The 23,396-nt window shown below is 46.8% G+C and overlaps 1 protein-coding gene across 1 annotated transcript in view; it reads right to left on the reverse strand.

Annotated features, from left to right (window-relative positions):
- LOC143816587 (zona pellucida sperm-binding protein 3-like) overlaps nt 1–23,396 on the reverse strand; it is a 32,678-nt gene that overhangs the window by 1,179 nt on the left and 8,103 nt on the right. The window contains exons 5-9 of the mRNA XM_077297166.1: nt 21,204–21,384; nt 11,081–11,192; nt 4,855–4,940; nt 4,657–4,745; nt 4,452–4,568 (exon numbers count right to left, since the gene is read on the reverse strand). Coding sequence (XP_077153281.1) covers nt 4,452–4,568; nt 4,657–4,745; nt 4,855–4,940; nt 11,081–11,192; nt 21,204–21,384 — 585 coding nt within the window. The remainder of the gene's footprint in view (nt 1–4,451; nt 4,569–4,656; nt 4,746–4,854; nt 4,941–11,080; nt 11,193–21,203; nt 21,385–23,396) is intronic.

Consider the following 23,396-nt stretch of genomic DNA (forward strand, 5'->3'; position numbering starts at 1 on the left):
CTACACATTGTAGATCCAGGAACAGCAGTTCTCAAGATTGAGTTCTTTATAGGGGTTTAACAAAGATGGCCTTCAAGATGTTAAACTGGTTGAAGACCAACTATCATGAAAGGCGATTTCTCATTTCTAAATATTGCTTAGATTACTGCATAGTTGAGTAATATACTAGCACTAGCTGTTTCCAGCCGGCTAACGCTCGGCATGCTCATTGCTATCTAATTAACGCTGCTAGTGATTAAACTAAAGTAAATAATGACAACATTCAATAGCGCTTACGCAGGTGGTAAATTAAAAAGATGATGATAATAATAATAATAATAATAATAATAATAATAATAAATCAGAATACTAATACATTTTATTCACAGTGTAAAATCAAAAGCAAAATCAAAAGCAAACTGGATTCGTGTGGTAATGTGTGGGGATTGTGTGTGGTAATGTGTAGGGGCGGAGTTACTGTGCAGGGGGCGGGTTTAGCGAGTAATCACGATGAGAGATCGAGATAGAGAGATAGATATCTATCTCAAAAAGCAGCACCAAAAGAAAACAAAGGTGCAAAAAATAAAATCTTTCCAGATATATACCAAACCTCATGCTATAATCCAGAAAAATGAAGGCAGCACTCCAATAGAAAAAAATAAAGGTGGTTTAGTGGCCCATGTGTGACGTTTCAGTCCAGGATGTGGACCTTTCTCAAGCTAAATATTCTGAAAAGTTCCCAGGCTCGAGTTCATATGAGTTCATCCAGCAGAGGGCGCATCACCGTGACTCGAGGTAACTACAGGACATACCCTGCAACCCTGCATTCCATTCATTCACAAAGTTTTACAGACAGGAGCACAGCTGCATCAGCAGAGATCCTGGGTGTAAAATGATTTAACCCCTTCAGATGGATTTACAGCGTGGGACAAGACTGAACGACGGAAGGTATGGAATATTGTTGTTTGTTTTGTTTAACTTTATTTCAGGTGACAAGGGTCTTCAAGTGGATTAAGAGTATAATAATATTAACACATGTGTCTTTATTTCATTAAAATACTTTAGTAATGTGTGTTTTGTTAACCATTTAGTACTATTGGATTAATAATGGATAGGTATCAATTGACACCTCTCCATTAAACTGGCTTAATGTCACCTTACAATAGCAAGGTGACATTAACCCTTCATTACCCCATAACCCACTGCTACACGGGAGTGGGAAGAGAGACTAAGTGCCAGAATAGGGGGGGGGGGGGGGATGTCCTATAACCATGGTCCCTCTCTGGGCTATTAATATCTGCCCTCAGTCACTGGCTTTCCCACTCTGGTGGAGAAAATTGCGCAGGAGCTCATGCCAATTTTTTCTGGGATTTAACCCTTTAATAGAGACCCCAAATTTTACACAAGAGACACTTGCTACTTTATTACATATTCCTCTTTACTAAAGGAAAGGATATGAGATGGTTTACTGTATGTCCCATATGGTGTCAGGTTTGTGAAGGAGAGAGCAAAAGCCGGCAATTGAATTACTGAGATATATATATATATATATAACGCTGGGAGCGTCACTCTGTCCGAAGCCTTTATAGACTGCGTATGCGCGACGCTCCTAGCGTTACATTACAGTGTCAGGAGAAAAAAAAAATGGCGCCGGAAGGCGCGGACTGCCGGGAGCAGGGGGGGTCGGGAGCAGGGGGACACCGTGCACATATTTGCGCCCTGATTACACTGTGGCACTTCATGCCACAGCAAGTTGTTACTTACGCCATTCCTTTCCGCCGGCATTTTCTTCGTCCTCCTGCTGCCGGAATCGGCGCCTGCGCAGTCCGCGCTTTCCGGCGCCATTTTCTTGAAGACACACAGTGTGTCTTCAAGAAAATAGCGCCGGAAAGCGCGGACTGCGCAGGCGCCGATCCCGGCAGCAGGAGGACGAAGAAAATGGCGGGGGAAAGGAATCTGGTGGCGCAAGTAACAAATTGCTGTGGCATGAAGCTGCCACAGCCATTTGTTACTTACGCCACCTGATTCCTTTCCGCCGCCATTTCTCCCTGCTCCTGCAATTGGCGCATGCGCAGTCCGCGTTTTCCGGCGCCATTTTGTTGGAAACCTCAGTGTGTCTTCAAGAAAATGGCGTCGAAAAGCGCAGACGCGATTCCTGCAGTGTGTTTTCAAGAAAATGGCGTCGGAAAGCGCGGACTGCGCATGCGCCGATTGCAGGAACAGGGAGAAATTCATTACCCGGAGTCAGGGGGCCTAAAAGTAAGAAATCGCTGTGGCATGAAGTGCCACAGCGTAATGAGGGCGGGATCCTGTGCACACACTACCTGATTCCGTTCCGCCGCCATTTTCGTGGTGCTCCTGCTGCCGGAATTGGCGCCTGCGCAGTCTGCGCTTTCCGGCGCCATTTTCTTGAAGACACACTGCAGGCGCCGATTCCGGTAGCGTGTGCACAGGATCCGCACATGACAGGATGGGGACGCAGGATGGAGCAGTACATGACAGGATGGGGCGCAGGATGGAGCAGCACATGACAGGATGGGGCGCAGGATGGAGCAGCACATGACAGGATGGGGCGCAGGATGGAGCAGCACATGACAGGATGGGGCGCAGGATGGAGCAGCACATGACAGGATGGGGCGCAGGATGGAGCAGCTCATGACAGGATGGGGCGCAGGATGGAGCAGCTCATGACAGGATGGGGACGCAGGATGGAGCAGCTCATGACAGGATGGGGCGCAGGATGGAGCAGCTCATGACAGGATGGAGCAGCTCATGGCAGGATGGAGCAGCTCATGGCAGGATGGGGACGCAGGATGGAGCAGCACATGACAGGATGGGGCGCAGGATGGAGCAGCACATGACAGGATGGGGACGCAGGATGGAGCAGCTAATGGCAAGATGGGAGCAGCACATGGCAGGATGGAGCAGCTCATGGCAGGATGGAGCAGCTCATGGCAGGATGGAGCAGCTCATGGCAGGATGGAGCAGCTCATGGCAGGATGGGGCGCAGGATGGAGCAGCTCATGACAGGATGGGGACGCAGGATGGAGCAGCACATGACAGGATGGGGACGCAGGATGGAGCAGCTAATGGCAAGATGGGGACGCAGGATGGAGCAGCTCATGACAGGATGGGAGCAGCACATGGCAGGATGGAGCAGCACATGGCAGGATGGAGCAGCTCATGGCAGGATGGAGCAGCTCATGGCAGGATGGAGCAGCTCATGGCAGGATGGAGCAGCTCATGGCAGGATGGAGCAGCTCATGGCAGGATGGAGCAGCTCATGACAGGATGGGATCACATGACAGGATGGGGACGCAGAATGGAGCAGCTAATGGCAAGATGGGGATGCAGGATGGAGCAGCTCATGACAGGATGGGAGCAGCACATGGCAGGATGGAGCAGCTCATGGCAGGATGGGGACGCAGGATGGAGCAGCACATGACAGGATGGGGCGCAGGATGGAGCAGCACATGACAGGACGGGGACGCAAGATGGGAGCAGCACATGACAGGATGGGGATGCAAGATGGGAGCAGCACATGACAGGATGGGGACGCAGGATGGAGCAGCACATACCAGGATGGAGACCATATACCAATATAAATGCTCGCCACCCGGGCGTAGAACGGGTTCAATAGCTAGTATATATATATATATATATATATATATATATATATATATATATATATTTCTAATAAACGGAACAGCATCAAATACTACCTGAAAAAAATGTGCAAAGCTTCCCAAACCACTGTTCAAAGTGGATCTGAACATAGAGATGAAAAAAAAAAAGGAAAACCGCACTACTCAAATGAAAAAAAGTGGACTTTAATGCCCAAACAGGCGTGGCAACGTTTCGGATGTGATATCCTTTCTCGGGCTTGAGAAAGGATATCACATCCGAAACGTTGCCACGCCTGTTTGGGCATTAAAGTCCACTTTTTTTCATTTGAGTAGTGCTGTTTTCATATATATTTTAGAATATTTGAGCCGATGGATCCATGATATGTCCATTTTGCAAGCCTGCGAGAAAAAAAAAAGCCATATGGATGACACGGATAAATTTCTGCGTAAAAATCGCATCCTCACATTGAATACGGAACAGTGTTTTTTGGACAATTACTGCGTATTACGGCCGTAAAAAACAGACCGTATTTTCATACTCCGAGTGTGACGCTGGCCTTACTGTGGGAATTCAGCTGTCAGTCAGCATGACAAGTTGTCACAGACTGCAGAGCTGAAGATCAGCAGCTTCAGTCGACAGGTCAGTGGAAGCCGCAGAAATCGCCGGCAGGAGCAGTCTGACAGTTCCAAGTTGGCAGAGGGCAGAACAGGCAGTTATATTTTACTATAGGCTTAAGAGCCAAGTCAGATAACCCCCTTAAAAAGAGATTAAAAGAAAGTGTGAACATTACAGTTTCAATGGAACAGCACCACAGCATAGTACATTAAGATCAGTTAAATAGTTACCTGACACAGTTTCCAAGGCTTTGTGTTCATTACTAACATTTAGACTCCCATTAACAACTGGACTAAGTAATTTGAAGGGTCCTAAAACCATCGTGTGAATGCCAGTAACACCTTTTTCTGCAAAGTGTAAAGATTTATTAAAACGTTAAACATATTGGAGGTCATGACTCATTAAATTGAAAGTGAAAATAGAAGTACTACATACCAGCCTCTCTCCTCCTTCTGGAGTACAGCCTGCAGACCGAGTCACAGCAGCTGCAGAGATCACTTCGTGGGTTGCCCAGAAGCTGCCAACTGAAGTATTTAAAGACATCCAATAAGAATATATAAATAAATATATATAAAAATTGTTTGCATGCTTGTTTGAGATTTCTAAATTTTGGGCAGATGTTGCCATTCTCACCTGTTAACCTCACTCAAGTAGGAGCACATCTTTAATCCAGTCACAGCTCTAGGATCCCAGACAACCAGTTTAAAGTGAAGGTAGATCTACAGAAGACAAAAACACGGGTATTACATACCTGGTAATGTGTTTTTTCATGAGACATGACGGCACCACGAGAGAGGGGATCCGCCCATCAAGGAAAGGAAACCTTCAAGATAAAAGGGGCGGCTCCTCTCTCCACATCAGTTGTTTACAGAGTACGAGAGGAACTCCGCTGGTTAGTGTACACAAATACATCCTATACGGTTCTATTCACCGATACCCCAGGGAGTGTAGAATACAAATAATGCTAATAATGCACCCAACTAATGACGTGATCAAAAGGGTGGGAATATAAGGGTGCCGTCATGTCTCATGAAAAAACACATTACCAGGTATGTAATACCCGTGTTTTTCCATCATACATGACGGCACCACGAGAGAGTTACAGAGATTTGTATTCTCTTTAGGGAGGGATCACTGCTTGTAACACTCTTCTCCCAAATGTGAGATCAGAGGTAGCAGATAGGTCTAGCCTATAGTGTTTAAAAAATGTAGACGGAGAGGACCAAGTGGCCGCCTTACAGATTTGGTCGATGGTAGCATCTGCTCTCTCCGCCCACGATGTCGCCATGGCCCTCGTGGAGTGGGCTTTCAGATCCTGTGGAACAACCCTGCCTGCACTACTATACGCTAGAATAATGGCCTCTCACCCATCTAGCTATAGTCTGTTTTGAGGCTTTAAGGCCCTTCCTTGACCCCTGGAACGAAACAAATAAAGCCCTCTGCTTCCTCCAGGATTTTGTCACGTCTAGATACATCTCCTAACGTCTAGGCAATGGAGTCTCTCCTCTTTTTTGTTACTGGGATTGGGACAGAAGGAGGGTAGGGTTATGTCCTGAGCCCTATGAAATCTCGATACCACTTTGGGGAGATATGCCGGATCTAATTTTAATACAACCCTATCGTCCATGATTTGTGTGTAAGGGGGGGGGTCAGCTGACAACGCGTGTAAATCCCCCACCCTACGGGCCGATGTAAGGGCCACTAACAAAGCTGTTTTTAATGTTAGTATTTTATCAGAAGTTGTATTTAACGGCTCAAAGGGGCTTTCCGTCAGGGCTGTTAACACTAGATTTAGATCCCATGGTGGAGGAGTAGGAGATGGAACAGAGTCAGCTCTACTACAGGCTCGGACAAACCTCACCACCCACCTATTGTCAGGTCACAGTTAAATAGGGCTGCTAAGGCTGAAATGTGTACTTTGAGGGTACTAACAGCTAACCCCAGATCTAAGCCCTTCTGCAGGAACTCCAGTATTGCCACTATTGGGACCTCCCCTTCCCGTATTGGCCCTGAGCTGGAGAGGAATTTCTTCCATATTCTCCCATAGATCTTGGTCGTTACTGGTTTTCTGCTGCTGAGCAAGGTGGATATTAACCCAGCTGAGAACCCTTCTTTCTCTAGTAACGACCGCTCAAAAGCCAGGCTGTCAAATGAAGCCCGGAGTTCTGCAGGTGGTTGAAGGGACCCTGTGTTAGAAGGTCCTGGTCTTCCGGGAGAACCCACGGGTCAGTCACTGACATCACTCTCAGCCAGTAAAACCACGGTCTTTTCGGCCAGAAGGGAGCTATGACAATTAGCCTGGCCTTGTCCTCTCTGATCTTCCTCAGAACCACTGGGATTAGACATATCGGTGGGAAGGCATACAGGAGTCCTGACGTCCATTCTATACTGAAGGCGTCTACTGCCAACGGCCTGTCTGCTGGGTTCAGGGAGCAGAACTTTTTGACTTTCTTGTTGACTTGAGGCAAAGAGGTCTACCTTGGGTTTTCCCCACATGTGCACTATCCGTTGAAAAACGGACTTTTTTTAGGGACATTCTCCTTGCCTCAAGTGGTTCCTGCTTAAAAAGTCTGCCTTTATGTTGTCCACGCCTCGGATATGCAGGGCCGATAATGACAGGAGATGCCTTTCGGCTAGAGACATGAGTCTTGTGGTTACGTGCATCAGAGCCCGAGAGCGGGTGCCTCCTTGGTGGTTCACGTATGCGACCGCTGTTCGGTTGTCCGATAGGACTCTCACATGATGCCCTGCCAAGTGAGGAAGTAATCTCTCTAGCACCTTTTCTATTGCTAGGAGCTCCCACTCATTTGAGGATAGATCTTTCTCCTCTTGAGCCCAGGGGTCTTGGACCCATAGTGTGTCTGAGTGGGCTCCCCACCCCCACGGACTGGCGTCTGTTGTGATCACCTTGGAGGCTGTGAATGTCCAGGGAACTCCTCTCGGGGATGACTCTCTGTAACCACCATCTGAGAGATTGGAGCACAGAGTGGGAGAGTGAGCTTCTGCTCTAACTGCCCCTGAAGTTCCCGGTCGTTCTGCAGCACACACCATTGCAGTTCTCTTGCATGGAACTGAGCCCATTTTACTGCCGGTATGCAGGAGGTTAGGGATCCCAACACCGACATGGCCCTTCTTAAAGTCATTTCCGTTTTTTGTTTTTTTTAAATGGCTATAATCATCGGTTTGATTTTTTCCTCTTTTTCTTCTGGGAGGCGACACTCCTGTGCCACGGAGTCTACCGTTATCCCCAGGAAGTTCTGGACCATAGCTGGCTCTAGCTTGGACTTCTTGAGATTTAGTTGCCACCCCAGTGTCTGAAGAGTGTCCATCACTATCCTGACCTGTTCCTGACAGTGAGAAAAGTTCTTCCCCACTATCAGGAAGTCGTCCAGGTAGGGTATTATCAGAGTGTCTTTTTCTCTGAGATGAGCTGTGACCTCTGCTATCAGCTTTGTGAATACCCGTGGGGCTGTTGCTATCCCAAAAGGGCAGAGCCCTGTACTGGAAGTGACGCAGCTGGGACCCCATCTGGACTGCCACTCAGAAACCGACGATCTTGTTGTCTGATTGGGACGTGATAATAAGCGTCCTTGAGGTCGAGGACGGACATGTAACACTGGGGATAGAGAAGTTTCACCGTTGATTTTATGGTCTCCATCTTGAACGATGGTATTACAAGAAATTTGTTGAGGCCTTTTAAATTTATTATTGTCCTCCAGGAGTTGTCTGGTTTTTTTATGAGAAAAAGAGGGGAATAAAATCCTTCCCTTCTTTCCTCTATAGGAACTTCTTCCAAGACGTGTTTGTCTAGGAGTGATGTTACTTCTCCTTCCAGACTGTCTTGTTTCTCCTGAGAGGACTGTACCGGGGTCTGCATATACCTTCTTGGAGGCCAGTGGTGGAATTTTAGTTTTAGGCCTGATCCTACGATCTGCCGGATCCATATGCTGGATGAGATCCTCTCCCAGGCTGGAAGGAAGTGAGAGCCTCCCTCCCACCTGAGAAGGACCGTCACTGGGAGGGTTTTTTGGTGTCTCTGGAGGACTTGCCAAAATAGAAGCCCTTTCCTCCCCTGGGTCGCTTGTCCAGGTTGCTCCTGTCTCGGTCTCTGTACTGCTGCCTCCGGAATTTTTGACCTCTCCGAAAGGAGCGACGAAAGGGCTGAAATGGCTGTTTCGGGAAGTTCTTTTTATCCCCGGCTTTCTCCAATACCTCGTCTAAAGCCGGTCCGAAGAGGAAGTTCCCCTCACAAGGCAAAGAGCAGAGCTTCATCTTCGCCTGAGTATCTCCTGGCCAGCATTTAAGCCATACGGCACGGTGTCCTGTGTTGGCTAACGCTGCTGACTTTGCTGCCAGCCTAGCCGAGTCCGCTGATGCTTCAGCTAGAAACACCGCCGCTGCTTTCATAGTTGGTATTGCCTCCAGGATAGTTTGCCTGGGAACTTTTGGCTCTACCTGTTCCTCCAGGTTGTCTATCCAGATTTTAAGGGATCTGGCTACACAAGTGGCCGCGATGGCTGGCCTTAGTGCTCCTGCTGAGGCTTCCCAAGCTGTCTTCAGGGAACTGTCCACCTTCCTATCCAGAGGTTCTTTTAGAGAACCTAGGTCCTCGAATGGCAGGGAGGATTTCCTGGCAACTTTGGAGACCGCCACATCAATTTTTGGGGCTCTGTCCCAAGATGAGGACGCCTCCTCTTCAAAAGGGTACATTCTTTTTAGAGAGGTGGTTAACTGGGACCTTTTTTCTGGATTTTGCCATTCCCTTTTAATCAGTTCTTGAATTTGTTCATTAACCGGGAATGACCTCCATTTTTTCCTTTTGTAGGCCACTGAACATAAGTTCCTGGGCTGTCTTTTTGGCCTTCTCATCTACCAGCCCCATGGTAGAGCGAACAGCTTTAATAAGCCTATCCGTAGCCTCTGCTGGAAAGATGTCTTCCTCCTCTGAGCTACTATCAGAGCAGCGGGCTGTATCTGAATCCTGCTCTGACCCCAAGGAATCTTTGGGATCCTACTGAAGGGCTGGACCTGTCCCTAGATCTGACATCTGTGTCAGCTGTCTGCAACACTTTAACGGACTTCGAGACCTCGGTCTGGATCAGGGATCTTAGGTTGTCCGTAAAGGAGGGCGTTTCCTCCGCCACCGTCCTGTTGATACACTTCTGACAGTCTTTTACCCCAAGATGTCTTTAAGGGATTTTTATATAAGGGGCACTCCTTATTTTTAGTTTTTCCCTGACACTTTTTGGGGACCTCCTATATTCCACCCCGCAATGTATGCAAGAAAAGAGGGGAGAGACGGAGATAGAGAAGAGAAAAGAACAGACATTAGCGTGCTGGACTTTCTCGCAGATCACTCACCACTCGGACGTTTTCAAAGTACGGGTACCGGATCCGGAGGTTGGCTGGATTTCGCCGTGTCTCACTGAGACTAGGGTCCCCTCCTTGGTATGGCGATCCGTCCGTACGCTGTCCGAGCGGCTTCTGCTGCTGCCATGGCGGGACTGGCTCTTTTCGCTTGAGCGAGACCGCCTCTCCTGCATCTCTTGCTGTGGCATCAAATGCTCTGGTGAAAGACTCTCCATCATACACACTAACACTTAGCAAGAGTAGTCACCTTCAACCTGGCCTGGTTTTAGTGACACAGGGCAGCGTTTCTGGCTTGTTTAAATAGATTCACTTTTTTTCTAATGAATCACCTGGTTGATCCTGCCTTACTGGCTGCTTCAGTGATCAGGTGTATAATCGCACCTGTCCTGAATAGATACCTGGTTGATCGTGCCTGCACCACTTCCGGTGCTTCTATGTGCAATCAATCACCTGGTTGATCCTGCCGTCGCTAGCGCAATGCCTGCGCTGAATAATCATGCCAGCGCGCACCCGGCAACCATTTCCGGTGCGCGCTTTGTAATCCACCATTTACCTGGTTGATCCTGCCTCTGCCAGAGCCCTGTGCGCGCACCCGGACTTACTTCCGGTGCGCGCTGCTGAATTGTGCTCCAGGCGCGCGCATCACTTCCGGTGTGCGCCGCCTTTTTCGGTCCCCCTGTCCCTTAGCCCCTGAGAAAAGTTACGAGTCCTGCGGCCGGGTGTCATGCGCATACCCACCGTTTTCGGCACCCGACGCCGGCTGAGAATGGGCTCACCGCGCCGGGACTCAAGAAGGCAGCGCCGCACACACCTCCAGCGTCAGATGTCCTCTTAGCTGGACATCGCTCCATGCCGCACTCCCTGTATCAGGTACCGCCAGAAAGGGGGAAGGAGGCAAGGGGGGAGACCTGCTTCTTCACGCTCGACAGGGAGGGCCCCAAAACCCACCGAGGAGCTTACCTAGCCCGGGCACCGATGTGCCTCACGGGCTGCATGGCCACTTTTGGTCAACAGGGGGGGGCACCAAAGGGTGTCCCCCGTGGACAGCAGGATTTCTACTCGACAGGGGGGGGGGGGGGGGTGCGCCTGCGGTCCCCGTGGAGGATCTTCACCCGGGCGTTCGCCTCGCGGGCTGTGGCCATGCTTCGCTCAGGGGGGGCATGGTATACATTGACCCCCGAGGCGACTACGGGTACCTGGTGACGGGTGCAGCAGACCAGCGCCTGCCCAAATCCACCCGACCCAGGCATCCTCTTCAATCTTCAGACGTCATCCATCTTCATCAGACGTCTTCCATGTTGAGGGTTCCCCGTCAAGGACAGGAAACCAACTGATGTGGAGAGAGGAGCCGCCCCTTTTATCTTGAAGGTTTCCTGTCCTTGATGGGCGGATCCCCTCTCTCGTGGTGCCGTCATGTATGATGGAAAAAAATAAATAAAAATTAGTCTCCAATACTGTAGTTTGCTCCTGCCTAACAGGGAATACTTACCTCATCACCACTGTTGCTTAAGAATTTCATCACTGGGAATGTAAGTTTCACAGTATCCAACTGGAGAGGCTCCACAAACCTTGAAGCAGCAACTTTACCATCTACAAAACATCTGCAGAAGTGATGTTAGCGGTAAGCATGTACTTATCAGTGTACCACAATGGGGAAGGCTAAGGCTATGTGCACACGGTGCAGATTTGCTGCTGATCCGCAGCGGATTTTACCGTACAGAAAAGATCCGCACTGTGATGTACAGTACAATGTTAGTTAATGGGAAAAAAAAAAAAAAGCTGTGCAGAAAAATTAGTGCGGAATTACTGCGGATTTCAAAGTGCATGTCACTTTTGTGCGGATCTGCAGCGTTTCTGCAACCCTCCATGTTAAAATTCCGCAGTGGCAAAATCCACATAAAATCCGCAGCAATTCCGCATAAAAACCGCACAAAATCTGCGGCTGTGGATTCTGCACCTCTTTTCCTACGTGTGCACATAGCCTTATACTTCAGGATTACTATAAAACCCAATCTGCATAGCACAGGTCCCTTTTGGCCTTCATAACTAAGGTCCATTTCAACCATTCTGGAGATTGTACTTTACGGTAGTGGTAACTTAAGCCTTAAAATAGGATTTAAAAAAAAAAAAAAAAAAATATGAAAATTTTGCAAAAAGTCACAATTTTCAAAGCGACTTTATAGCAGATAAACATTTACCATGTGTCTGAGGGAATCATGGAGAAGGAAAAAAAAAAAAAAAAGTTACAGCTTTACTGCTAAATCATTGCTTTAACCCAATGTTTTGTTTTTTTTTGTTTTTTTTTAAGAAAGCGCCATCTGACTTTTAGCGTCCGTGCCCATGATCAGGAAAAGCATTGTTTAGGACGCAGTGCACTTGCTGCACAGTACAAGCAGTGGATGTGATTTATAGAAATCCCATGCCCATTGTGCTTCTATTTGACACTGCTTAAGCTTGTGGTGCGGGTTTACAAGCTGCTGCATGTTAATTTCTGTTGCCGAGACGCTAGGCCCTGCAACAGAAATTTCCACAATAGAATGTATTGGATGGATAACCAACATCAACATTATTCAGTGATCACATGTGGATTTACCTGCGTGATTAGAATGTAGCGAAAATATGCTGCGCCCAAAGCACTGCTTCTTGCCGATTGTGGGAACATAGCCTTAAAAGTGATGAATGAGCATGAGGGTAGATGGATACAGTTTTGTGCAAAGATTCAGTATAACTCGTGTTTTACCCATTTATATCAACCCTTTATGGGATTTTTGGCGCAGTGGGCGGTGCCATCAGTGAGTGGCAGCTGTTTTGGGATAGCTGTCGGTCACTGATAAGGACCACCCACTGGACCGAGAAATCCCCAAGACAGCAGGAGGTTTAAGACAAGTTTTACTGAATCTTCTCACAGAACCACACATCAATCTACTCTGCTGTATAACATGATGCCTGCATTTTCATGATCGAGTGTTTTACATTGGTTACACATACAGTGGGAAAAATAAGTGTATGATACTGCTGATTTTGCAAGTTTTCCCATCTACGAAGAATGGAGAGGTCTGTAATTTTTATAGTAGGTAGACTGCAACAGCAAGAGCCAGATTATTAAAATAAACAGAAAATCACATTGCATGATTCTTACATAATTTCATGCTAGAAAATGCTTTGTTGTATTTTATACAATAGAACAGAACCCTTTGCAATTAGAGGTCAGACATTTCCTGTAGTTCTTGACCAAGTTTGCACACACTGCAGCAGGGATATTGTCCCACTCTGCTAGACAGATCTATAGATTTTTCAGCTCCCTCCAAAGATTTTCTATTGGATTCAGGTCTGGACACTGGTAGGCCACTCCAGGACCTCGAAATGCTTCTTACGAACTACTCCGTAGTTGCCCTGGCTGTGTGTTTTGGGTCATTGTCCTGTTGGTAGATCCAGCCATGACCCATCTTCAATGCTCTTACTAATGAAAGACGTAGTTATTTACAGGTAACTGGATTTCTTAGAGCCCATGACCGCACCATGGAGAGGGAATCCGCCATTCAGGGCCAGGAAACCTACAGATAAGGGTGGTACCTCTCCCTCGCATGAGTTGGTTTACAGATCATAGGAGGACCTCCAGGATTTTGCCAAAGATTAAACATTTTTAACAATACTTACAAACACTCCATGTCTATACATAAATCACACCACAGATAATGAAAGTGTGCGCACCCTCATGACGGGAGGGAATATAAAGGGTGCCGGGTGAGAAATTCCGTTACCGATAAGTAACTTCAGTCTGTCTCCTTCCGCCATGACAGCATCACGGAGAGAATTTCATCTTGGGGTATGTGCACACGTCAGGATTTCTTGCAGAAATTTCCTGAAGAAAACCGGAAATTTTCTGCAAGAAATCCGCTTTTTTTTTGCGTTTTTTTTTAGCATTTTGCAAGCGTAATTAGCTTGCAGAATGCTAAAGTTTTCCAAGCGATCTGTAGCATCGCTTGGAAAACTGACTGACAGGTTGGTCACACTTGCCAAACATAGTGTTTGACAAGTGTGACCAACTTTTTACTATAGATGCTGCTTATGCAGCATCAATAGTAAAAGATAGAATGTTTAAAAATATTAAAAAAAAAAATTAAAAAATGGTTATACTCACCCTCTGCAGACAGCCGATCTCAGCGGCGTCCGGTCCTATAGATTGTGCGTGCAGGACCTTCGATGACGTCGCGGTCACGCGACCAATCACAAGACAGCGACGTCACAGGTCCTTCACCACACCACCTATAGGAACGGAAGCTGCAGCATGCAGCGCTGAGAGGCGGGAACACTCCGGGGGCCATCGAAGGTGAGTATATGACTATTTTTTATTTTAATTCTTTTTTTTTGGACCAATTATATGGTGCCCAGTCTGGAGGAGAGTCTCCTCTCCTCCACCCTGGGTACCAACCGCACATGATCTGCTTACTTCCCGCATGGTGTGCACAGCCCCGTGCGGAAAGTAAGCAGATCAATGCATTCTTAGGTGTGCGGAATCCCCGCAAATTTAATGAACATGTTGCTTTTTTCCCGCGATGCGATTTTTTGGCGGAAAAAAATGCAGCATGTGCACAAAAAATGCGGAATACACTGAAAATAATGGGAGGCATATGCAAGCGTTTTTTTCGCATTTTTATAGCGAAAAAACGCAAAAAATACTGAACGTGTGCACATGGCCTCAGGGAGGGACCACAGTCTGTAGAACCCTTCTCCCAGAGATCAAAAGTGGTTGTGTTTATTTTGTTTTTTTAAACATTGAGCATGCCCCGTAGCAGCATTTTCCATTCTTGAGTCTTCCTCTCTCCCCTCCCCAGACCAGTTATTAATGCCCTGAAATCAGCTACTCGGATCCGACAAAAAAAAAAATAAAAAATAAAATTTATATGGATCTGTTGCATCAGGTTTTTTGTTTTTTTGTTATTCTCCCAAAAGTCGACGGATCCAGCATGACAGCAAAAACCTGATGTGTGAAAGTAGCCTTAGAAGTCATCCAAATAAAGGGCGATCAAAATGTCCTGTTCCCTCAGGTGCGCCATTGCTTCTGCCACTAGTTTGGTAAACACACAAGGTACTACTGACAAGCCAAAAGGGAAGGGCCTGGTTTTGAAAAAAAAAATAAAAAATAAACTATAATTTCTCCTTTTATAGAGACAGTTACCCTGGGGAATTTGAGAGTCTTTGTGTATGGAAATGTGCCAATACGCATCCCTCAGATCCAGGACTGTCAAAGCACTTGGAATCAATAAAATATGCCATCAAAACAATGTTTCCATCAATAGGGAGTGAACAAAAGTCTATCCTCAGGCCCGACTTGATTAGTCATAGTATCCAGAGACTTAAAATTTTTTCCCAGGCCAGAAGGAAGCCGGATAGTCTGTCCCCTACCTGGAAAGGACCGTCACTTGGAGGGCTTCCCATAGAAAACCTTTATCATTTTTCTCCCCCCACTCCCTTGGGGGCCTCTTATGGAAAAATTTCCTACTCCAAAAGGACTGTTTATATGCAGGGGTGGGCAGGTTAGGGAACCCCTTATCCCCAGCCTTCTGGAGGATGTCATCTAATGTTTCCCCACGTAGCAAATTCCCTTCACAGTGGATGGTGCATAGTTTTGTTGTCCATGGCTCCCTGCTAGCATTTAAGTCAAAATGTTCTATGGGCCGCTCTCGAGAGCTGCAGACTTGGCCGCTAGTCAAACAGAGTCAGCTGATGAATCCGGCAGAAAAGCTGCAGCCCCCCAGCATTAAGGGAAAAGATTTTAGTATCCCATCCCTGGATACTATCCCAGAGCTGCTTTTCCAACTGGTCTAGCCATATCATTAGGGATCTAGAGGTGCAGGTTGCTGCTATAGCAGGTCTAACACCCCCCTCCTGATGTTTCCCATGCGCCTTTAAGGAAGGAATCTGCCTTTTTATCTAGTGGATCTTTTAAGATTCCCATGTCCTTGAAAGGGAGGGCAAATTTTTTGGAGGCTACCGCTACATCTAATTTTGGGGCTTGTCTATTTCCATTTATGGGAATTGACTTTTGTGCAAACCCCCCCCCCCCCCCCCCAAAACAATACACCCTGCACAGTTTCTTCTGGGCGAGGGTCCATTACTCCCATCATGGATCCTACTGCTTTAACCAGATTTTCTATTTCTTCTAAAGGGAGACAATAGCACCCCCTTACTTCGTCTGAGGAAGCATCCGATGAACTCAAATCTTTCTCCTCAGAACAAGCGACTCAGATTCAGGGGGTGCTTACTGGCCTATTACCTCTCACAAGGAGGTAGTGTCAGGTATCTAAAGGTGCTTTCAACCTCCATCTTGTACCTGTTCTTTGCATGAATGGCAAAAGTCTGTTATCCCAGGTGATAAGTCCTCCTTACACATTGGCTAAAACTGAACACAGAAGTTGCCCAAACTTCTTCCTCCCTGAATGAAAGAGAAAGGAGACCCCAATTACAAAATGAGCTTTCACGAAGATCACTCACCAATCAGATGCAGCTGTGGGTACCAGTTTTAGAGAAGGAATAGGGTCCACTGATGGGCATTTTGAGGCTGGAGACTTGTCCACTATGCCAGAGCTCCTGCTGTGCTGGGTGGCATGGCTGCTGGAATGTCTGGAATGTCCATGCAGCTTGCCTGAAGAATCATGCAGTCTTCTAGGTTGTTGCAGTTCGCTGTCCTCCATCCTACAGGTGACCACTAGCTGCAGGGACTCTTGACAAACCACCCTGTACTACTTCTGGCTCCATTCTGGAAGTTCCTCCTTGTCATGTGACCCCTGGCCACATCATTGGGGGGGGGGGGGGGGCGGCGAGTCGCACGCCTTCCGGACATCTAGAATCCCAGCACTGGAGTATGGTGCGATAGCTGCACTAACAATCCCATGCTCACCCTGAAGGATCCCTTGGTCCCAACAGCGGCTTCAGGACACTGCACAGCCGTGGCAGGGGATCCCCGCTGCCAGTACCGGTCTGGCCTGTACCTGAAGTCAGAAGGTATACACCGAACTGAAGGTTCCCTGTCAGGGATAGGAAGCCAAACTGATGTGAGGGACAGGTACGGCCTTTTTATTTGTAGGTTTCCTGTCCCTGAAGGGCAGATCGCCTCTGTGGTGCTGAGATAAGGGGAAAGGAGAAAAGAGGTGGTTGATCAAAATCTCATGATACACGACCCCATCCTCCCTTCAATATGACCTAGTCATCACATCTCCTTTGCAAAGAAGCACCCCAAAAGTATGACGTTTCCACCAGCATGCTTGACAGCTGAGGCTGTGTTCTTTGGAATGTACTCCTTCCAAACACAGCAAGTTGAGTAGATGCTAAAAAGTTCTATTTTGTTATCAACTGACCACATGACCTTCTCCCATGCCTCCTCTATCACCCAGATAATTGATGAACTTCAAATGGGCCTGGATATGTGCTGGTGTGAGCAGGGTTGAAAGCTTACGTGCCCTGCATGTTAATTCATGATTGCGTAGTGTTACCAATGGTAATGTTAGAGACTATGGTCCCAGCTCTCTTGAGGTTGACAAGGTCCTCCCATGAAGTTCTGGGCTAATTCCTGTCCTCTCTCAGAATCATCTTTACCCCAGGAGGAGAGTCCTTGCATGGAGCCCCACACCGAGGAAGATTGACAGTCATCTTGTGTTGTTTGTTCCTCTTGTGTTTGTTCCATTTTCTAATGTGCCAACAGTTGTCATCTTCTCACCAAGCTGCTTGCCCATTGTCCTGTAGCCTATCCCAGCCTTGTGCAGGTCTACGATTGTCCCTGGCAGCTCTTTGGTCTTTGCCATGGTGGAGAGATTGGAGTGTGGACAGATAAGCGAGTGCAGAGTTGCTGGGCTTCTTAACCCCTTCCCGACCCATGACGCCTATGTGGCGTCATGGAATGATCGCGTCCCTGCAGATCGGGTGAAGGGGTTAACTCCTATTTTACCCGATCTGCAGGGAGAGGGGGAGTGGTACTTCAGCCCAGGGGGGGTGGCTTCACCCCCCCGTGGCTACGATCGCTCTGATTGGCAGTTTCACTTTCAACAGCCAATCAGAGCGATTTGTAATATTTCACCTAAAAAACTGGTGAAATATTACAATCCAGCCATGGCCGATGCTGCAATACCATCGGCCATGGCTGGAAAACCTGAAGTGACCCCCCCACCCCACCGATCGCCCCCCCAGTGCTCCGTTATGGGGTCCGGTCCCCTCTGTCCTGTGCTCCGCTCCCCCGTCCTGTGCTCCGCTCCCCCGTCCTCCTGCCCGCTCCTATGTCACCCCCCCGGTGCTCCGACGCCCCCCCGTGCCCCGATCTCCCCCCCCCTTATACTTACCGAGGCTCCCGGTGTCGGTCTGTCTCCTCGCTGGGCGCCGCCATCTTCCAAAATGGCGGGCGCATGCTCAGTGCGCCTGCCGAATCTGCCGGCCGGCAGATTCATTACAAGTACATTTTGATCGCTGTGGTAGGTTCTATCACAGCGATCAAAATAAAAAAATTATAAATAAACCCCCCCCCCCCCCCCCTTTATCACCCCCATAGGTAGGGACAATAATAAAAGAAAATATTTTTTTTTCTTTTTCCACTAGGGTTAGGGTTAGAACTAGGGTTAGAACTAGGGGGTAGGGTTAGGGTTATGGCATGTGCACACAGAGCAGATCGGCCGCGGATCCGCAGCGGATTGGCCGCTGCGAATCCGAAGCAGTTTTCCATCAGGTTTACAGTACCATGTACACCTAAGGAAAACCAAATCCGCTGTGCCCATGGTGCGGAAAAATTCCGTGCAGAAACGCTGCATTGTATTTTCCGCAGCATGTCAATTCTTTGTGCGGATTCCGCAGCGTTTTACACCTGTTCCTCAATAGGAATCCGCAGGTGAAATCTGCACAAAAAAAACACTGGAAATCTGCTGTAAATCCGCAGGTAAAACGCAGTGCCTTTTACCTGCAGATTTTTCAAAAATCGTGCGGAAAAATCTCACACGAATCCGCAACGTGGGCACATAGCCTTAGGGTTAGGGTTGGAATTAGGGCTAGGGTTTGAAATAGGGTTAAGATTAGGCTTGTGGTTAGGGTTACGGATAGGGTTAGGGGTGTGTTGGGGTTACAGTTGTGGTTAGGGTTGGGATTAGGGTTAGGATTAGGGTTACGGGTGTGTTGCGGTTAGGGTTGTGGTTAGGGGTGTGTTGGGGTTAGGGTTGTGATTAGGGTTATGGCTACAGTTGGGATTAGGATTAGGGGTGTGTTGGGGTTAGTGTTGAAGTTAGAATTGAGGGGTTTCCACTGTTTAGGCACATCAGGGGTCTCCAAACGCAACATGGCGCCACCATTGATTCCAGCCAATCTTGCGTTCAAAAAGTCAAATGGTGCTCCCGCCCTTCCAAGCCCCGACGTGCGCCCAAACAGTGGTTTACCCCCACATTTGGGGTACCAGCGTACTCAGGACAAACTGGGCAACAACTGTTGGGGTCCAATTTCTCCTGTTACCCTTGCAAAAATAAAAAATTACTTGCTAAAACATAATTTGAGGAAAGAACAATTATTTTTTATTTTCACGGCTCTGCGTTATAAACTTCTGTGAAGCACTTGGGGGTTGAAAGTGCTCACCACACATCTAGATTAGTTCCTTGGGGGGTCTAGTTTCCAAAATGGGGTCACTTGTGGGGGGTTTCTACTGTTTAGGCATATCAGGGGCTCTGCAAACGTAACATGATGCCCGCAGACCATTCCATCAAAGTCTGCATTCCAAAACGTCACTACTTCCCTTCCGAGCCCCGGCATGTGCCCAAACAGTGGTTTACCCCCACATATGGGGTATCAGCGTACTCAGGAGAAACTGGACAACAACTTTTGTGGTCCAATTTCTCCTGTTACTCTTGCAAAAATAAAAAATTCTGGGCTAAAAAAAATATTTTTGAGGAAAGTAAACACATTTATTATTTTCACGGCTCTGCGTTATAAACTTCTGTGAAGCACTTGGGGGTTCAAAGTGCTCACCACACATCTAGATTAGTTCCTTGGGAGGTCTAGTTTCCAAAATGGGGGTCACTTGTGCGGGAGCTCCAATGTTTAGGCACACAGGGGCTCTCCAAACGCGACATGGTGTCCGCTAACAATTGGAGCTAATTTTCCATTCAAAAAGTCAAATGGCACGCCTCCCCTTTCCGAGCCTTGCCGTGCACCCAAACAGTGGTTTACCCCCACATATGAGGTATCGGCATACTCAGGAGAAATTGCCCAACAAAATTTAGGATCCATTTTATCCTGTTGCCCATGTGAAAATGAAAAAATTGAGGCTAAAATAATTTTTTTGTGAAAAAAAAGTACTTTTTCATTTTTACGGATCAATTTGTGAAGCACCTGGGGGTTTAAAGTGCTCACTATGCTTCTAGATAAGTTCCTTGGGGGGTCTAGTTTCCAAAATGTGGTCACTTGTGGGGGAGCTCCAATGTTTAGGCACACGGGGGCTCTCCAAACGCGACATGGTGTCCGCTAAAGATTGGAGCCAATTTTTCATTCAAAAAGTCAAATGGCGCTCCTTCCCTTCCGAGCCCTGCCGTGCGCCCAAACAGTGGTTTACCCCCACATATGAGGTATCAGCGTACTCAGGACAAATTGTACAACAACGTCCGTGGTCCAGTTTCTCCTTTTACCCTTGGGAAAATAAAAAAAATTGTTGCTAAAAGATCATTTTTGTGACTAAAAAGTTAAATGTTCATTTTTTCCTTCCATGTTGCTTCTGCTGCTGTGAAACACCTGAAGGGTTAATAAACTTCTTGAATGTGGTTTTGAGCACCTTGAGGGGTGCAGTTTTTAGAATGGTGTCACTTTTGGGTATTTTCAGCCATATAGAACCCTCAAAATGACTTCAAATGTGAGGTGGTCCCTAAAAAAATGGTTTTGTAAATTTTGTTGTAAAAATGAGAAATCACTGGTCAAATTTTAACCCTTATAACTTCCTAGCAAAAAAAAAAAATTTGTTTCCAAAATTGTGCTGATGTAAAGTAGACATGTGGGAAATGTTATTTATTAACTATTTTGTGTCACATAACTCGTTTAACAGAATAAAAATTCAAAATGTGAAAATTGCGAAACTTTCAAAATATTTGCCAAATTTCCTTTTTTTTCACAAATAAACTCAGAAATTATCGACCTAAATTTACCACTAACATGAAGCCCAATATGTCACGAAAAAACAATCTCAGAATCGCTAGGATCCGTTGAAGCGTTCCTGAGTTATTACCTCATAAAGGGACACTGGTCAGAATTGCAAAAAACGGCAAGGTCATGAAGGGGTTAAAGAAAAACCTAACAGGTCTGAGAGAATTCTCTGATAGCTGGTAGGTGATCAAGTACTTAAAAAAAAAAAAAAAAAAAAAGTGACTTTACATTCTGTCTCAAAGTTGGAGTGCATGATAAAAATTATAGCCCTCTCCATTCTTTTTAGGTGGGAAAACTTGCAGTGTATCAAGTACTTGCTTATCCCCACTGTACATGTTTGGAGAATTGAACATGTGCTAGTTCCGTGTGTGCAGCAAGTAGGAATGGATATTGAAGTTATAGATTTGTAGGAAAATATCTGCAATAAATTCTTTCTATCACCCTGCTGGATTTACCCGTGGTTGTTAACCAAGATGTAGCGCTCCCCTGCAATACTGAGGTCTCTGGTTGGGGCAACAATACATTCATCCACAAAGATCTGCAGAGCCATATGATTGGCTGTTGCTACAGATATTGCCAAGAATATTGGAGCGCCAAGAAAGAAGTCTTTTACGTCTTTGCCAGTTGAAAAGTCATCTGAAAAAAAAAATAATAATAATAATTGTAACAACCAGTTTATAAGCATAGCCATAATGTTTCATGTACATAACATTTGCAACAAGGCAGAGTCAATGTGCCTATTCCATGGGCTGAAGTTTACTGCTTGAAGTGATGCATCATCTGTGCAAGTTGTTTTTTATGCCGGTCTCAGACATGGCCGGGCAAAGTGCCAGGCAACTTTATAAATTTATACTGAAGAAAAACAAAAAAAAAAAAACACACGACATTTCTGACTGACAGCTGAAGATGCGAGAAATTTGTTAACAGGTCCATGCTTCTTTTGATACATCTTAAAGTAAAGGAGGTCAGCAGGATTTTTACTACCTCTGAGAGCAGCAAGATTTAGGCAAAGAGACCCTGAATCCAACAATGTATAAATTAGTTTACTGGGTATAAAAGCTTTTAGATTTAGCCATGCAGAAGATCTGAGAAAGTCAATGCCACCCCACCAGGCTGTGTGTGCCGAGCTATAGACAATGAGCTGCTTATCACAAAGGGGGTGGAGGTGGACTTTACAAGCACAGTGGCCACCTAGTCAGGAGTGTTAATCACAGGTGATTGAGGCCAAGTGCGCACGTTGCAGGATTTCCTGTGGATCTGCAGCGATTACCATGCAGAAACACTGCAGATCCGCAAGTGATTTACAGTACAACGTAAATCAATGGGGGGGGGGAAAAAAAAAAAAAAAAAAAAAAAAAAAAAAAGGCTGTGCTAATGGTGCAGAAAACTCCGCACTGAAAACGCTGCGGGTTAAAAGAAGGAGCATGTCATTTATTTGTGCGGATCTGCAGCATTTCTGCACCCATTGACTTGCATTGAGTCGGGCACATCCGCAGATCTAAAAAAGCGGTTTTGCTGTGAGTAATGCTGCAGATCGGGGGGGTTAGAGTGTGGGCGGAGACTGTGCAGGGAAGATGTGCATGTGTGTTTGTGTGTCTGCGGCGATCGCGAGGGTCTGCGGGGATTGCCGAGCTGTCTGCACATGCAGGCATTGTCCGATGGGACTACAAGTCCCATCGGGCTATGCCTGTGATTGACACATTAGCCAATGATGGACAGTAGTAGTCTCATCATCTGGCTAATGTGTTGAATGTAAAAAAAAAACAACAAAAAAAACTCCCCGATTCGCAGATTTTCACGAGTGTCCCACGACGAACTCCCATGGAGCACAGCAACATCAGCTGATGCGACCGCTCTCTAGGGGCTCCAGGAATACAGTAACGGGAGGGAGGTATCCTTCCGCACTGTAAAAAAAAAATAAAAAGTCCCTAGTCTCACTTTTGGCACTGCTGTGTGAGAAAGTGCCCAAGCAGCAATGGCATAAAGTGAGACCCTGAACTAAGGTAACCTCAGTGATACACTGACCGGAGACAATGGCTCCTGCAGTGTGTCACTGGAGGTCCTATAGAGCAGTGACAATCACCCGATGTCACTGTTCTATAGGGGAGATCGTCGTGGGACACTCGTTATTAATTGGACTATGGCGGACAGGTAGTATACGGTTTATTATTTTATGGGTTTTTTTCAGGTGCTCAAGTATGGTTAAATTAAGAATAATAAAACACTTTTCTGGCTGTGTCTTTATTTTTTAACTCTCACTACTCTAGGATTAATAATGGATAGGCGTCTTGACGCCTCTCCATTATTAACCCGGCTTAATGTCACCTTACAATAGCAAGGTGACATTAACCCCTTAATACCCCATATCCCACCGCTACTCGGGAGTGGGAAGAGGGGATAAGTGATGGAATTGGCGCATCTTACAGATGGGTGGCTGCGGACTGGTATTTGTAGCTGGGGGGGGGTGCGCAATATCCATGGCCCCCTCTAGGCTATGAATATCAGCCCGCAGCTGTCTGCTTAGCCTTTCTGGCTATAAAATATAGGGGGAACCCACATTTATTTTTTTTTTTTGGGGGGGGGTCCCCCATTTTAATAGCCAGTAAAGGATACGCAGATAGCTGTGGGCTGATATTCATAGCCTGGAA

Source organism: Ranitomeya variabilis, chromosome 1 (assembly GCF_051348905.1).
Source record: "Ranitomeya variabilis isolate aRanVar5 chromosome 1, aRanVar5.hap1, whole genome shotgun sequence".
Classification (NCBI taxonomy): Eukaryota; Metazoa; Chordata; class Amphibia; order Anura; family Dendrobatidae; genus Ranitomeya; species Ranitomeya variabilis.